The sequence below is a fragment of the Pseudophryne corroboree genome, chromosome 2, assembly GCF_028390025.1.
Source record: "Pseudophryne corroboree isolate aPseCor3 chromosome 2, aPseCor3.hap2, whole genome shotgun sequence".
Lineage (NCBI taxonomy): Eukaryota > Metazoa > Chordata > Amphibia > Anura > Myobatrachidae > Pseudophryne > Pseudophryne corroboree.
Window position 1 is genome coordinate 262071253 of NC_086445.1, and position 16139 is coordinate 262087391.

General features: G+C 47.1%; 1 protein-coding gene across 2 annotated transcripts in view; it reads left to right on the forward strand.

The window, feature by feature from the left end:
- ADCY6 (adenylate cyclase 6) overlaps window positions 1–16139 on the forward strand; it is a 421005-nt gene that overhangs the window by 389993 nt on the left and 14873 nt on the right. For both annotated transcript variants that reach the window (XM_063952744.1, XM_063952743.1), the window contains exon 18: window positions 15368–15400. In XM_063952744.1, the coding sequence (XP_063808814.1) occupies window positions 15368–15400 (33 nt within the window). The remainder of the gene's footprint in view (window positions 1–15367; window positions 15401–16139) is intronic.

Genomic DNA, 16139 nt, shown 5'->3' on the forward strand with positions numbered 1-16139 from the left:
ATGCAATTCAATGGTCCCTACAATCTCATTGTTCATTGGACACAGGAATTCCTCCTCGCATTATAACAAAAGGTCATAGGTTGATTCATACAGGTGGGCCGTGACTATTTCCAACAGCTCAGGTGGGAGGGAAACTGGGTTTCCCGCCGCATGGATAAGTAAGTGCAAATACAGTAAATGTTCATAAACTTCTTATGTCCATAACTATTCGCACGAGCGATTAATCCGCTTCAAACCAACACCGGAATATTGCTAATTAAATACTCTTCCGATGGGTACTAAACACCACTGTATTACTCCTGTCTGACCCTTCGTATCAAACAAAGAGGGATTTCTCTGTTCACGAACATTCTATATTAACCAAACTTTCAGAATCTATCAAAGGGACCATGATCTACAAAATACATTATATAGTGAAAATATGTAACGATTGAGTCGCACGCTACGATCACATAAACTCTACCGTAAATACGCATACCGTGCGCCTGCGGGTGCCCGCGACTGTGAGTATGCGCACGTACGGGAGAGCGTACGCATGCGCAGCACGGACCTGTGTGAGGTGCAAATATGGTAGTGTGCATAGAGATATTTTTCTGACTTTGACAGTGCACTACAGATATCACAGACCATTCTCTATTTATAAAACGTGCTAATTTGATCTCTAAAGATTGAAAATAAGTTATGTATAATAGAACCCTGCACCTCAGATGTTTTTTGTATTATTGCATAGTGGTACTTTAAGACTTTAAACGCAACTGATGTATCCAATTAGCATAACCACACAGGTTTAATAGGAGTTCTCCTTTCAACCTGGGATATGTACTTCTCTTTCCATCCCTATTACTTAGATATGTACACAGCAAATAAGAACAAGGAGGGAGATGTACTAAGCCTTGAAAAGTGATAACTTTTTACGATGATAAAGTACCAGCCAATCAGATCCTAACTGCCATGTTACAGGCTGGATTTGAAGAATTACAGAAGCTGGTTGGTTGGTGCTTTATCACTGTGCAATTTATCACTTTTCAAGGCTTAGTACATCTGGCCCAAGGTGCCTGGCCGCTTCCTTAGGCAGTGGAAAGTGAGTGATTCACTGACAGAGGAAGCTATCAGGCACCCTGAAACACATTGTAGAAATATAGTGATACTTTCTCTGACGTCCTAGTGGATGCTGGGAACTCCGTAAGGACCATGGGGAATAGCGGCTCCGCAGGAGACTGGGCACATCTAAAGAAAGCTTTAGGACTATCTGGTGTGCACTGGCTCCTCCCCCCATGACCCTCCTCCAAGCCTCTGTTAGATTTTTGTGCCCGAACGAGAAGGGTGCACACTAGGGGCTCTCCTGAGCTTCTTAGTGAAAGTTTTAGTTTTTTATTTTCAGTGAGACCTGCTGGCAACAGGCTCACTGCATCGAGGGACTAAGGGGAGAAGAAGCGAACTCACCTGCGTGCAGAGTGGATTGGGCTTCTTGGCTACTGGACACCTTTAGCTCCAGAGGGACCGCTTACAGGCCCAGCCTTGGAGCTCGGTCCCAGAGCCGCGCCGCCTGCCCCCTTACAGAGCCAGAAGCAAGAAGAGTCCGGCAAATCGGCGGCAGAAGACATCCTGTCTTCCACAAGGTAGCGCACAGCACTGCAGCTGTGCGCCATTGCTTCTCAGCACACTTCACACTCCGGTCACTGAGGGTGCAGGGCGCTAGGGGGGGGGGCGCCCTGAGCAGCAATAGAAACACCTTGGCTGGCTAAAAATACATCACATATAGCTCCTGGGCTATATGGATGAATTTTAACCCCTGCCAGATTTTCACAAAAAGCGGGAGAAAGGCCGCCGAGAAGGGGGCGGAGCCTATCTCCTCAGCACACTGGCGCCATTTTCTCTCACAGCTCCGTTGGAGGGAAGCTCCCTGGCTCTCCCCTGCAGTTACTACACTACAGAAAGGGGTTAAAAAAGAGAGGGGGGCACTAATTAGGCGCAGTATAACAATACAGCAGCTATAAAGGGAAAAACACTTATATAAGGTTATCCCTGTATATATATATATAGCGCTCTGGTGTGTGCTGGCATACTCTCCCTCTGTCTCCCCAAAGGGCTGGTGGGGTCCTGTCCTCTATCAGAGCATTCCCTGTGTGTGTGCTGTGTGTCGGTACGGCTGTGTCGACATGTTGGATACGTGGAGGCGGAGCGGAGGCCGATAAATGGGATGTCGCCCCCTGTGGGGCCGACACCAGAGTGGATGGATAGGTGGAAGATATTAACCGACAGTGTCAATTCCTTACATAAAAGGCTGGATGACGTAACAGCTGTGGGACAGCCGGCTGCTCAGTCCGCGCCTGCCCAGGCGTCTCAAAGGCCATCAGGGGCTCAAACAACGCCCGTTACCTCAGATGGCAGACACAGATGTCGACACGGAGTCGGACTCCAGTGTCGACGAGGTTGAGACATATACACAATCCACTAGGAACATCCGTTACATGATTTCGGCAATTAAAAATGTGTTACGCATTTTCTGACATGAACCCAAGTACCATAAAAAGGGTTTTATTTTTGGGGAGAAAAAGCAGCCAGTGTTTTGTTCCCCCATCAGATGAATGAATGAAGTGTGAAAAGAAGCGTGGTTTCCCCCGATAAGAAACTGGTGATTTCTAGAAAGTTACTGATGGCGTACCCTTTCCCGCCAGAGGATAGGTCACGTTGGGAGATATCCCTTGGGGTGGATTAGGCGCTCACACGTTTGTCAAAAGGTGGCACTGCCGTCTTAGGATACGGTCACCTTGAAGGAACCTGCTGATAAAAAGCAGGAGGCGATCCTGAAGTCTGTAATTACACACTCAGGTTATACACTGAAGCCTGCTATTACCTCAGCATAAATAGTGCTGCTGCAGCGTGGTCTGATACCCTGTCAGATAATAGCTAAGACAGGGATAATGTTTTGCTAACATTGAGCATATTTAAGACGTTGTCATATATATAAAGGATGCACAGAGGGATATTTGCCGGCTGGCATCCAGAATTAATGCAATGTCCATTCTGCCAGGAGGGTATTAGAAACCTGGCAGTGGACAGGTGATGCTGCATTTAAAAGGCACATGGAGATTCTGCCTTATAAGGGTAAGGAATTGTTTGGGGATGGTCTCTGGGACCTCGTATCCACAGCAACAGCTGGGAAGAAAAATTTTTACCTCAGGTTTTCCTCACAAAAGCCTAAGAAAGCACCGTATTTTCAGGTACAGTCCTTTCGGCTTCAGAAAAGCAAGCGGGTCAAAGGCGCTTCCTTTCTACACAGAGACAAGGGAAGAAGGAAAAAGCTGCACCAGTCAGCCAGTTCCCAGGATCAAATCTCTTCCCTCGCTTCCTCTGAGTCCACCGCATGACGCTGGGGCTCCACAGGTGGAGACAGGTGCGGTGGGGGCGCGTCTCGGGAACTGCAGGGACCAGTGGGCTTGCCCACAGGTGGATCCCTAGGTTCTGCAAGTAGTATCACAGGGATACAGGCTGGAGTTCGAGACGACTCCCCCTCGCCGTTGCCTTCACATCAGCCTTGCCTGCTGTCCTCGGAAAGGTAGTACTGGCGGAAATTCACAAGCTGTACTTCCAGCAGGTGAAATCAAGGTACCCCTCCTTAAACAAGGCTGGGGTTACTATTCCAAAATGTTGTAGTACCGAAACCAGACGGTTCGGTGAGACCCATTCTAAAATTGAAATCCTTGAACACTTATATACAAAGGTTCAAGTTCAAAATGGAATCGCTCAGGGCGATTATTGCAAGCCTGGAAAATTTCAGGGTATCACTGGACATCAAGGATACTTACCTGCATGTCCCTATTTACCCTCTTCACCAGGTGTACCTCAAAATTGTGGTACAGGATTGTCATTACCAATTCCAGACGTTGCCGTTGGTCTGTCCCCGGCACGGAGGGTATTTACCAAGGTAATGGCCGAAGTACTTATCCCGTACTTGGACGATCTCCTTATAAAGGCGAGGTCCAGGGAGCAGTTGTTCGTCGGAGTAGCACTATCTCGGGAAGTGCTACAACAGCACGGCTGGATTCTGAATATTCCAAAGTCGCAGCTGGTTCCTACGACGCGTCTACTGTTCCTGGATATGGTTCTGGACACAGAACAGGTTAAAATGGGTTTCTCCCGGAGGAGAAGTCCAAGGAGTTGGCGTCTCTAGACGGAGACCTCCTAATACAAATACAGGTATCGGTGCATCAATGCACGCGAGCCTTGGAAAAGATGGTAGCTTCTTACGAAGAATTTCCATTCGTCAATTCCCATGCAAGGGATCTGTTGGACAAGTGGTCCGGGTCGCATCCTCAGATGCATCGGCGGATAATCCTGTCTCCAAGGGCCAGGGTGTCGCTGTGGTGGTGACTGCAGAGTGCTCATAGGCTGGGGGGCAGTCACACAGGGAAGAAACTTCCAAGGCCTATGGAAAAGTCAGGAGACTTCCCTACACATAAATGTTCTGGAACTATGGGCCATTTACAATGCCCTAAGTCAGGCTAGACCCCTGCTTCAACACCGGCCGGTGCTGATCCAGTCAGACAACATCACGGCGGTCGCTCATGTAAACCGACAGGGCGGCACAAGAAGCAGGATGGCGATGACAGAAGCCACAAGGATTCGCCGATGGGCGGAAAATCATGTGTTAGCACTGTCAGCAGTGTTCATTCCTGGAGTGGACAACTGAGAAGCAGACTTTCTCAGCAGATATAACCTCCACCCGGGAGAGTGGGGACTTCATCCAGAAGTTTTCCAAATGATTGTACACCGTGGGGAAAGGCCACAGGTGGACAGGAGGGCGTCCCGCCTCAACAAAAAGCTACAAAGATATTGCGCCAGGTCAAGGGACCCTCAGGCGATAGCTGTGGACGCTCTGGTAACACCGTGGGTGTACCAGTCGGTGTATGTGTTCCTTTCTCTGCCTCTCATACCCAGGGTAATGAGAATAATAACAAGGAGAGGAATAAGAACTATACTCATTGTTCCGGGGGGCCAAGAAGAGCTTGGTACCCAGAACTCCAAGAAATGATCTCAGAGGACCCATGGCCTCTGCAGCTCAGACAGGACCTGCTGAAGCAGGGGTCCTGTCTGTTCCAAGACTTACCGCGGCTGCATTTGACGGCATGGCGGTTGGAACGCCGGATCCTGAAGGAAAAAGGCATTCCGGAGGAAGTTATCCCTACGCTATTTAAAGCTGGGAAAGAAGTGAACGCAAACCATTATCACCGCATATGGCGAAAATATGTTGCGTGCTGTGAGGCCAGTACGGCCCCAAAGGAGGAATTTCAGCTAGGTCAATTTCTGCACTTCCTACAAGTCAGAGGTGACTATGGGCCTAAAATTGGGTTCCATTAGGGTCCTGATTTCGGCTCTATCGATTTTCTTCCAAAAATAGAACTGGCTTCACTGCCTGAAGTTCAGATTTTTGTTAAGGGAGTGCTGCATAGTCAGCCCCCGTTTGTGCCTCCAGTAGCACCGTGGGATCTCAACGTAGTGTTGGATTTCCTGAAGTCGCATTGAGTTGAGCCACTTAAATCCGTGGAGCTATAATACCTCACGTGGAAAGCGTTCATGCTGTGGGCCTTGGCGTCGGCCAGGCGTGTATCAGAATTGGCGGCTTTGTCAAAAGCTCTTATCTGTATTTTATATGGATAAGGCGGAATTGAGGACTCGTTCCCAATTCCTTCCTAAGGTGGTAGCAGTTTTTCATGTGAACCAACCTATTGTGGTACCTGCGGCTACTAGGGACTTGGAGGACTCCAAGTTGCTGGACGTAGTCAGGGCCCTGAAAATATGTTTCCAGGACGGCTGGAGTCAGAAAATCTGACTCGCTGTTTATCCTGTATGCACCAGACAAGCTGGGTGCTCCTGCTTTTAGGCAGACTATTGCTCGTTGGATTTGTAGTACAATTCAGCTTGCACATTCTGTGGCAGGCCTGCCACAACCAAAATCTGTAAAAGCCCATTCCACAAGGAAGGTGGGCTCATCTTGGGCGGCTGCCCGAGGGGTCTCGGCTTTACAACTTTGCCGAGCAGCTGCTTGGTCAGGGGCAAACACGTTTGCTAATTTCTACAAATTTAATACCCTGGCTGAGGAGGACCTGGAGTTCTCTCATTCGGTGCTGCAGAGTCATCCGCACTCTCCCGCCCGTTTGGGAGCTTTGGTATAATCCCCATGGTCCTTACGGAGTTCCCAGCATCCACTAGGACGTCAGAGAAAATAAGAATTTACTTACCGATAATTCTATTTCTCGTAGTCCGTAGTGGATGCTGGGCGCCCATCCCAAGTGCGGATTGTCTGCAATACTTGTACATAGGCCCTCATTCCGAGTCGTTCGCTCGGTAATTTTCTTCGCATCGCAGTGAAATTCCGCTTAGTACGCATGCGCAATATTCGCACTGCGACTGCGCCAAGTAATTTTACAATGAACATAGTATTTTTACTCACGGCTTTTTCTTCGCTCCGGCGAACGTAGTGTGATTGACAGGAAATGGGTGTTACTGGGCGGAAACAGGCCGTTTTATGGGCGTGTGGATAAAAACGCTACCGTTTCCGGAAAAAACGCAGGAGTGGCCGGAGAAACGGGGGAGTGTCTGGGCGAACGCTGGGTGTGTTTATGACGTCAAACCAGGAACGACAAGCACTGAACTGAACGCAGATGCCGAGTAAGTCTGAAGCTACTCTGAAACTGCTAAGTAGTTTGTAATCGCAATATTGCGAATACATCGGTCGCAATTTTAAGAAGCTAAGATACACTCCCAGTAGGCGTAGGCTTAGCGTGAGCAACTCTGCTAAATTCGCCTTGCGAGCGATCAACTCGGAATGAGGGCCATAGTTATTGTTAACTAAATCGGGTTATTGTTGTAGTGAGCCATCTTTTCTAGAGGCTCATCTGTTATCATACTGTTAACTGGATTCAGATCACAAGTTATACGGTGTGATTGGTGTGGCTGGTATGAGTCTTACCCGGGATTCAAAATCCTTCCTTATTGTGTACGCTCGTCCGGGCACAGTATCCTAACTGAGGCTTGGAGGAGGGTCATGGGGGGAGGAGCCAGTGCACACCAGATAGTCCTAAAGCTTTCTTTAGATGTGCCCAGTCTCCTGCGGAGCCGCTATTCCCCATGGTCCTTACGGAGTTCCCAGCATCCACTACGGACTACGAGAAATAGAATTATCGGTAAGTAAATTCTTATTTTTTGTTATATATATGTTTTGTGGTTTCTTGTTTTATGTTTTATCCATATCATTCCAGTCTTTTTTTTTTTATCATGTGATACTGTGATTGAAAAATATGTTTTACTTTTGTCTTTCATGTAGTTAGTTTTATATGCATTTCCATGTCAGTAATAGTGAAAAACCATTTTGGACCTTTTAATTTGTCTCATGTTTAATTTGTCTCATGTGTATGTATCTTTTGATAGTGCACTTTATTACAAATAAATACTTTTGTAACATTGTTACATTGATGTCCTGTTTACAGGGCCACAGAGACGGGGCGGGTACTAATTACTGGGCACATGCATGCCCCCCGCAATTAGGCCATGCCCCTCACAAAGTACTTGGGCACGGCCCTACTTGTTTATACATAGATCACCATACTGGTGAGTAAAAGGATTGGTTCCACCATACATTCATCTGTAGACTATTTATTGGTCAGTGTCAAACAGTCCTCATGTATATAGCTCATTAAACTGGTGAGTGAGGAATACGTTTCTTCATTCACATTTGTGTAGCAGACTCAATTTTCCCAACTAAGATTTGAATTACTCTTCCAGCAGCAGAGAAAACCTTAGCGTATTCCCTCTCACAGGTCAAGTTGGAAAACCCCTATTCTACTGCAGGTTGGGGTATACCTTTGGAGCTTTCCATAAGTTCTGATTTGACATACACAGCAATAATGTTGGTTTCTCTGACGTCCTAGTGGATGCTGGGAACTCCGTAAGGACCATGGGGAATAGCGGGCTCCGAAGGAGACTGGGCACTCTAAGAAAGAATTAGGACTACCTGGTGTGCACTGGCTCCTCCCTCTATGCCCCTCCTCCAGACCTCAGTTAGAATCTGTGCCCGGCTCGAGCTGGATGCACACTAGGGGCTCTCCTGAGCTTCTAGAAAAGAAAGTATATTTAGGTTTTTTATTTTCAGTGAGATCTGCTGGCAACAGACTCACTGCTACGAGGGACTTAGGGGAGAGAAGTGAACCTACCTGCTTGCAGCTAGCTTGGGCTTCTAGGCTACTGGACACCATTAGCTCCAGAGGGATCGAACACAGGCCCAGCCTCGGTCGTCCGGTCCCGGAGCCGCGCCGCTGTCCCCCTTGCAGAGCCAGAAGCAAGAAGAACGTCCAGGAAATCGGCGGCTGAAGACTCTGGTCTTCATTAAGGTAGCGCACAGCACTGCAGCTGTGCGCCATTGCTCCCCATGCACACCTCACACTCCGGTCACTGATGGGTGCAGGGCACTGGGGGGGGGGCGCCCTGGGCTGCAATAAGATTACCTTACATTGGCAAAAAAATACACATAATATAGTCATTAAGACTATATATGTGTAGAATCCCCTGCCATATATCCATAAAAAAAGCGGGAGAAGTCCGCCGTGAAGGGGGCGGGGCTATCTCCCTCAGCACACCAGCGCCATTTCCTCTCACAGCTCCGCTGGAAGGACGCTCCCCAGGCTCTCCCCTGCAGTTTCCAGGCTCAATAGGGTAAAAAAGAGAGGGGGGGCACTAAATTTAGGCGCAAATACTATATATATAGCTGCTATAGGGTAAAATCACTCATTATAGTGTACATCCCTGTGATTTATAGCGCTGTGGTGTGTGCTGGCATACTCTCTCTCTGTCTCCCCAAAGGACTTTGTGGGGTCCTGTCCTCAGTCAGATGGCAGACACAGATGTCGACACGGATACTGACTCCAGTGTCGACGACGATGAGACTAGTGTACATTCCAATAGGGCCATCCGTTACATGATTACGGCAATAAAAAATGTGTTGCACATTTCTGACATTAACCCTGGTACCACAAAAAAGGGTATTATGTTTGGGGAGAAAAAGTAACCTGTGGTTTTTCCCCCTTCTGAAGAGTTAAATGAAGTGTGTGATGAAGCGTGGGTTTCCCCCGATAAGAAACTGGTAATTTCCAAAAAGTTACTAAGGGCGTACCCTTTCCCGCCAGAGGATAGGATACGTTGGGAGACATCCCCTAGGGTGGATAAAGCGCTCACACGCTTGTCAAAGAAGGTGGCACTACCGTCTCCGGATACGGCCGCCCTAAAGGAGCCTGCTGATAGAAAGCAGGAGGCTATCCTGAAGTCTGTATATACACACTCAGGTATTATACTGAGACCGGCTATTGCTTCAGCATGGATGTGCAGTGCTGCAGCTGCGTGGTCAGATTCCCTGTCTGATAACATTGATACCCTTGACAGGGACACTATATTGCTAACTGTAGAGCATATTAAAGACGTAGTCTTATACATGAGAGATGCACAGAGGGATATTTGCCAACTGGCATCTAGAATAAATGCAATGTCCATTTCTGCCAGGAGAGTATTATGGACTCGGCAGTGGACAGGTGATGCGGATTCTAAAAGGCACATGGAGGTTTTGCCTTACAAGGGTGAGGAATTGTTTGGGGATGGTCTCTCGGACCTTGTTTCCACAGCGACGGCTGGGAAGTCGACATTTTTACCCCATGTTCCCTCACAGCCAAAGAAAGCACCGTATTATCAGGTACAGTCCTTTCGGCCCCAGAAAGGCAAGCGGGTTAAAGGCGCGTCCTTTCTGCCCAGAGGCAGAGGTAGGGGGAAAAAGCTGCACCAAACAGCAAGTTCCCAGGAACAAAAGTCCTCTCCCGCTTCCTCTAAGTCCACCGCATGACGCTGGGGCTCCACAGGTGGAGCCAGGTGCGGTGGGGGCCCGTCTCCGGAACTTCAGCGACCAGTGGGTTCGCTCACGGGTGGATCCCTGGATTCTACAAGTGGTATCTCAGGGGTACAAGCTGGAATTCGAGACGTCTCCCCCTCGCCGTTTCCTCAAATCAGCCTTGCCAACTACTCCCCCAGACAGGGAGGCGGTGCTGGAGGCGATTCACAAGCTGTACTCCCAGCAGGTGATAACCAAAGTACCCCTCCTTCAACAGGGACGGGGTTACTATTCCACAATGTTTGTGGTACCGAAACCGGACGGTTCGGTGAGACCCATTTTAAATTTGAAATCCTTGAACACTTATATAAGAAGGTTCAAGTTCAAAATGGAATCGCTCAGGGCGGTTATTGCAAGCCTGGACGAAGGGGATTACACGGTATCACTGGACATCAAGGATGCTTACCTGCATGTCCCCATTTACCCTCCTCACCAGGAGTACCTCAGATTTGTGGTACAGGACTGTCATTACCACTTCCAGACGTTGCCGTTTGGTCTGTCCACGGCACCGAGGGTATTTACCAAGGTAATGGCCGAAATGATGATACTCCTTCGAAAAAAGGGAGTTATAATTATCCCGTACTTGGACGATCTCCTTATAAAGGCGAGGTCCAGGGAACAGTTGTTGATCGGAGTAGCACTAGCTCAGGAAGTGCTACAACAGCACGGCTGGATCCTGAATATTCCAAAGTCGCAGCTGGTTCCTACAACGCGTCTACTGTTCCTGGGGATGGTTCTTACGAAGCAATTCCATTTGGAAGGTTCCATGCAAGGATCTTTCAGTGGGATCTGTTGGACAAGTGGTCCGGATCGCATCTTCAGATGCATCGGCTGATAACCCTGTCTCCACGGACCAGGGTGTCGCTGTTGTGGTGGCTGCAGAGTGCTCATCCTCTAGAGGGCCGCAGATTCGGCATACAGGACTGGGTCCTGGTGACCACGGATGCCAGCCTTCGAGGTTGTGGGGCAGTCACACAGGGAAGAAACTTCCAAGGACTATGGACGAGTCAGGAGACTTCACTACACATAAATATTCTGGAACTAAGGGCCATTTACAATGCCCTAAGTCAGGCAAGACCCCTGCTTCAACACCAGCCGGTGCTGATCCAGTCAGACAACATCACGGCGGTCGCCCATGTAAACCGTCAGGGCGGCACAAGAAGCAGGATGGCGATGGCAGAAGCCACAAGGATTCTCCGATGGGCGGAAAATCATGTGTTAGCACTGTCAGCAGTGTTCATTCCGGGAGTGGACAACTGGGAAGCAGACTTCCTCAGCAGACACGACCTACACCCGGGAGAGTGGGGACTTCATCCAGAAGTCTTCCAAATGATTGTACACCGTTGGGAAAGGCCACAGGTGGACATGATGGCGTCCCGCCTCAACAAAAAGCTAAAAAGATATTGCGCCAGGTCAAGGGACCCTCAGGCGATAGCTGTGGACGCTCTAGTGACACCGTGGGTGTACCAGTCGGTTTATTTGTTCCCTCCTCTGCTTCTCATACCCAAGGTATTGAGAATAATAAGAAGGAGAGGAGTAAGAACTATACTTGTGGTTCCGGATTGGCCAAGAAGAGCTTGGTACCCAGAACTTCAAGAAATGATCTCAGAGGACCCATGGCCTCTGCCGCTCAGACAGGACCTGCTGCAGCAGGGGCCCTGTCTGTTCCAAGACTTACCGCGGCTGCGTTTGACGGCATGGCGGTTGAACACCGGATCCTAAAAGAAAAGGGCATTCCGGAGGAAGTCATTCCTACGCTGATTAAAGCTAGGAAAGATGTGACCGTAAGACATTATCACCGCATATGGCGAAAATATGTTGCTTGGTGTGAGGCCAGGAAGGCCCCAACGGAGGAATTTCAGCTCGGTCGATTTCTGCACTTCCTACAGTCAGGAGTGACTATGGGCCTAAAATTGGGTTCCATTAAGGTCCAGATCTCGGCTCTGTCGAAGTTCAGACTTTTGTTAAAGGAGTGCTGCATATTCAGCCCCCTTTTGTACCTCCAGTGGCACCGTGGGATCTCAACGTGGTGTTGGATTTCCTAAAGTCGCATTGGTTTGAGCCACTTAAAACCGTGGAGCTAAAATACCTCACGTGGAAAGTGGTCATGCTGTTGGCCTTGGCGTCGGCCAGGCGTGTTTCAGAATTGGCGGCTTTGTCTTGTAAAAGCCCTTATCTGATTTTTCATATGGATAGGGCGGAATTGAGGACTCGTTCCCAATTCCTTCCTAAGGTGGTTTCAGCTTTTCATGTGAACCAACCTATTGTGGTGCCTGCGGCTACTCGGGACTTGGAGGATTCCAAGTTACTGGACGTAGTCAGGGCCCTGAAAATCTATGTTTCCAGGACGGCTGGAGTCAGGAAAACTGACTCGCTATTTATCCTGTATGCACCCAACAAGCTGGGTGCTCCTGCTTCTAAGCAGACTATTGCTCGCTGGATCTGTAGCACGATTCATCTTGCACATTCTGCGGCTGGACTGCCGCATCCTAAATCTGTAAAAGCCCATTCCACGAGGAAAGTGGGCTCTTCTTGGGCGGCTGCCCGAGGGGTCTCGGCTTTACAACTTTGCCGAGCTGCTACTTGGTCGGGTTCAAACACATTTGCAAAATTCTACAAGTTTGATACCCTGGCTGAGGAGGACCTTGAGTTTGCTCATTCGGTGCTGCAGAGTCATCCGCACTCTCCCGCCCGTTTGGGAGCTTTGGTATAATCCCCATGGTCCTTACGGAGTTCCCAGCATCCACTAGGACGTCAGAGAAAATAAGAATTTACTCACCGGTAATTCTATTTCTCGTAGTCCGTAGTGGATGCTGGGCGCCCATCCCAAGTGCGGATTGTCTGCAATACTTGTATATAGTTATTGCCTAACTAAAGGGTTATTGTTATGAGCCATCTGTTCGTGAGGCTCAGTTGTTGTTCATACTGTTAACTGGATATAGTATCACGAGTTGTACGGTGTGATTGGTGTGGCTGGTATGAGTCTTACCTGGGATTCCAAATCCCTTCCTTATTGTGTCAGCTCTTCCGGGCACAGTTTCCTTAACTGAGGTCTGGAGGAGGGGCATAGAGGGAGGAGCCAGTGCACACCAGGTAGTCCTAATTCTTTCTTAGAGTGCCCAGTCTCCTTCGGAGCCCGCTATTCCCCATGGTCCTTACGGAGTTCCCAGCATCCACTACGGACTACGAGAAATAGAATTACCGGTGAGTAAATTCTTATTTTTTGTGTGTCATTTCTCTCAGTCCTGGGTGTGTGAAAGCCAAATAAATATTCTTGTAGACATAATATATCACTAGAGCCTTATCAGACAACTCTGCAATTTGCAGGGAAACTGTCTTACAGAAAGTGAGACTGGTTTTACATTTCACACTTTGTCCTTTTCAGGGCCACAATAATCGACTTTGTAGCATTACTTTAGTTTCTTACCAGTCTTTTATACAACCTTTGATCTTACATGAAGAAGACTGACATGCATGATTATTTTTTTATGGTTCTGTATTTAATTTGTTTCAGCTATGAAAACTATCCTTTTTATTGTACTTTATTAATGACAACATCATAATTTTGGGATATTTGGATTTGGTTCATGCTTATTTTCTTCCTCTTGCTTACATATTTTAGTTCTTCAAATGTTCCAAAAGTCCAAAACAACGAAAAAGAACAAAACGGTTTAATTTTGTTTAGAAAAGGAAAAATGTGTTCTATTTCTGTAAGATCATGTTTAAAATGACAATAGAGTTCCCAGAGTCAAATATGAAAGTACTGTAACAGAAGATGTTTAATGACTTGGCCTAAGGTGGCAACATCAACCATTAAATAATGTAGTTAATAAACTGGATCCACTGTAAAGGACCACTGGTGAACACTGCAGGTGAAGGAATGGGTTCTGGACTGAGAGCCTTGAAAATGGAAATAGGCTGCCCATTTAGCAGACCACTATCTTACTGCCCCACCACATTGGCAGAAGCACCAGCCTCAAAGAATTTTACAGACAGTGGTACACCTTTCTTCACTGCACCCCCTCCCCGATGTAAAAACCTATACATAATATGATGGCCACAGGAGGTTCGGGACAGCTCATCTCTGATTATTTTCTGGAATGCATGAGGTGCCTGTAAGCTGGCATTTCATCAGCAAAGCACCACATAGGAGCCTTGAGGTTTTCAGGGTCAGCTGCAGTAAGAGTACTGCCTTTGGTTTTGGCTACTATTCCTCTGGATTGCAGCTTGAATGTGCTAAATCCCAGAGGAAAGATAAATCACTGAGAACCATGTTAGAAGTAGGCACCTGATCCAGGCTATATGATAAGTGAATCAACCTGAATCGGCTAAAGGACAGGGATCTAAATTACCCCCTGACTACCTAGTTGCATTAAACTGTATTTTTAAGCAGATTTGAGCCTAAAAAACGGTGTGTACTATCCACTACCTGTAAGTGGCTGTTGTAAGTATCTGTTCTTTTGAGCTACTGATGACCAATAACTATACTATCCTAAGGATCCTGCTTTTATTGTTACAAGAGGTAGCACTCATTTCCATCCCCTATTGTCCTTTTTTGAACTCTGCATCCTGAGTCAACAATCTGCTAGCTATCGTGTCTGGATCCAAAATAAGAGGGTAGTTTGGTCCAATCAGAGTAAGTAGCAAATGGGTGCTGCAGGAGCTACATACCCTACCTAGAAACAAGTGGTTCCATGTCCAAGCCAAGGAGTTTAGTGGTAGAAGCGACTATTCACCTGCAACTGGGGACACCACAGTGGTGTGCAGCTGACAGAGTTGCTCATGGCCAAGTACTTCCAGTAGCATTGGTCAGAAATAGCAAGGTTAGAAAAATCCCAAGACAGATATCTAAATCCACAGTACAGTACTTACCAATAGTTGCACATGGTCACAGTCCTCCAATACATTCATGCACTTAGGGCTTGCAGTATAGTACTTATCACTGGTAACCACTCTTATGGGCTTTGTACTCTTCCAGTAAGTCATATGCAGGATTGTATTCTACCAACAGGATGCAGTGTCACAGGACTGCCACAATTGCTTCATATAAAAAGCATTGCTATAGGAACTGTGCGCATCAGTGAATAAGCAGTTAGCACAAAATAGAGGAAACAGTGGTTCATTTACTGAGTACGCAATACATGCTATCTAATTAGAACATCACTTTGTTAAACCGTAACATATTATAATATTGTGGTACATTTCTCATGTTTTCATTGTATTTTTACCCAAATATACATTGTTGATTGCACGGATTTGCGTAGACAGTGTTGCAATTTTGCTGCAACTTAGTTACTGTGCAGCCATAAGCTATGTCTAGAATCCTCTGGTACTTGTACAGTTACACTGCCAAGAAATAGCAATGTCAGTGTTAATGTACAGGGAATGGCTAGTACACTTGTGGCCTTCTATAATACCTTTCATTGTATGTTTCAGTTCCTTCAATCAAACTCAAGAAGGCGAGCAATGGTAAGTCATGTAAATATAGACATTCTCCAATTTGTTTTTATAATCAAGTATTTCTAGTGAAAGTTTCCAATGATACAAAAAAAAGCAGTTCTCCAAATTTAGTTGTGTTTTCTAATTTCATGGTTAATAATAATCTCTTTAGACAAAGGTGTATTTAGGAATTTCTGCAGTCAATGTTGCATCGGATATTAATGTGTTTGTTAATCATTTTGCTGCAACTCATATCTTATCGTGTGTGTGTGTGTGTGTGTGTGTGTGTGTGTGTGTGTGTGTGTGTGTGTGTGTGTGTGTGTGTGTGTGTGTGTGTGTGTGTGTGTGTGTAAAGCTGGATACAAATATAGTGGAGGTTGGAAAAAAGTGAACAAGCACTGTAATTACCCGTGAGTTGCCAGTTTGGCCTAGTTTATTTCACTAGGATTTATCATTAGAACAAGGAGTAGTAATAGGAGCCTTTCCATTGATAAGGGAACCTTGTGAGTAAATGTTCCATTCACTGGGCTTTTAGAGCATGACTTGGCTTCTGCTGACACGGAACTTCCACATACGAACATGTCTACATGCAGAGAGATCACTGCTCATTGTGCTAGTGATGCTGTTTTTAGAGGCCATTACATTGCGGACAGAACAGTCTACCCTCCACTGGTGGAAGGTGCTTATTTGACCCAACAATTTTTTTTTGGGTGTGGTATGGCAGGTCGACCACTATTGACACGGTGCACTAATTGGGGTTCCTGGTCAC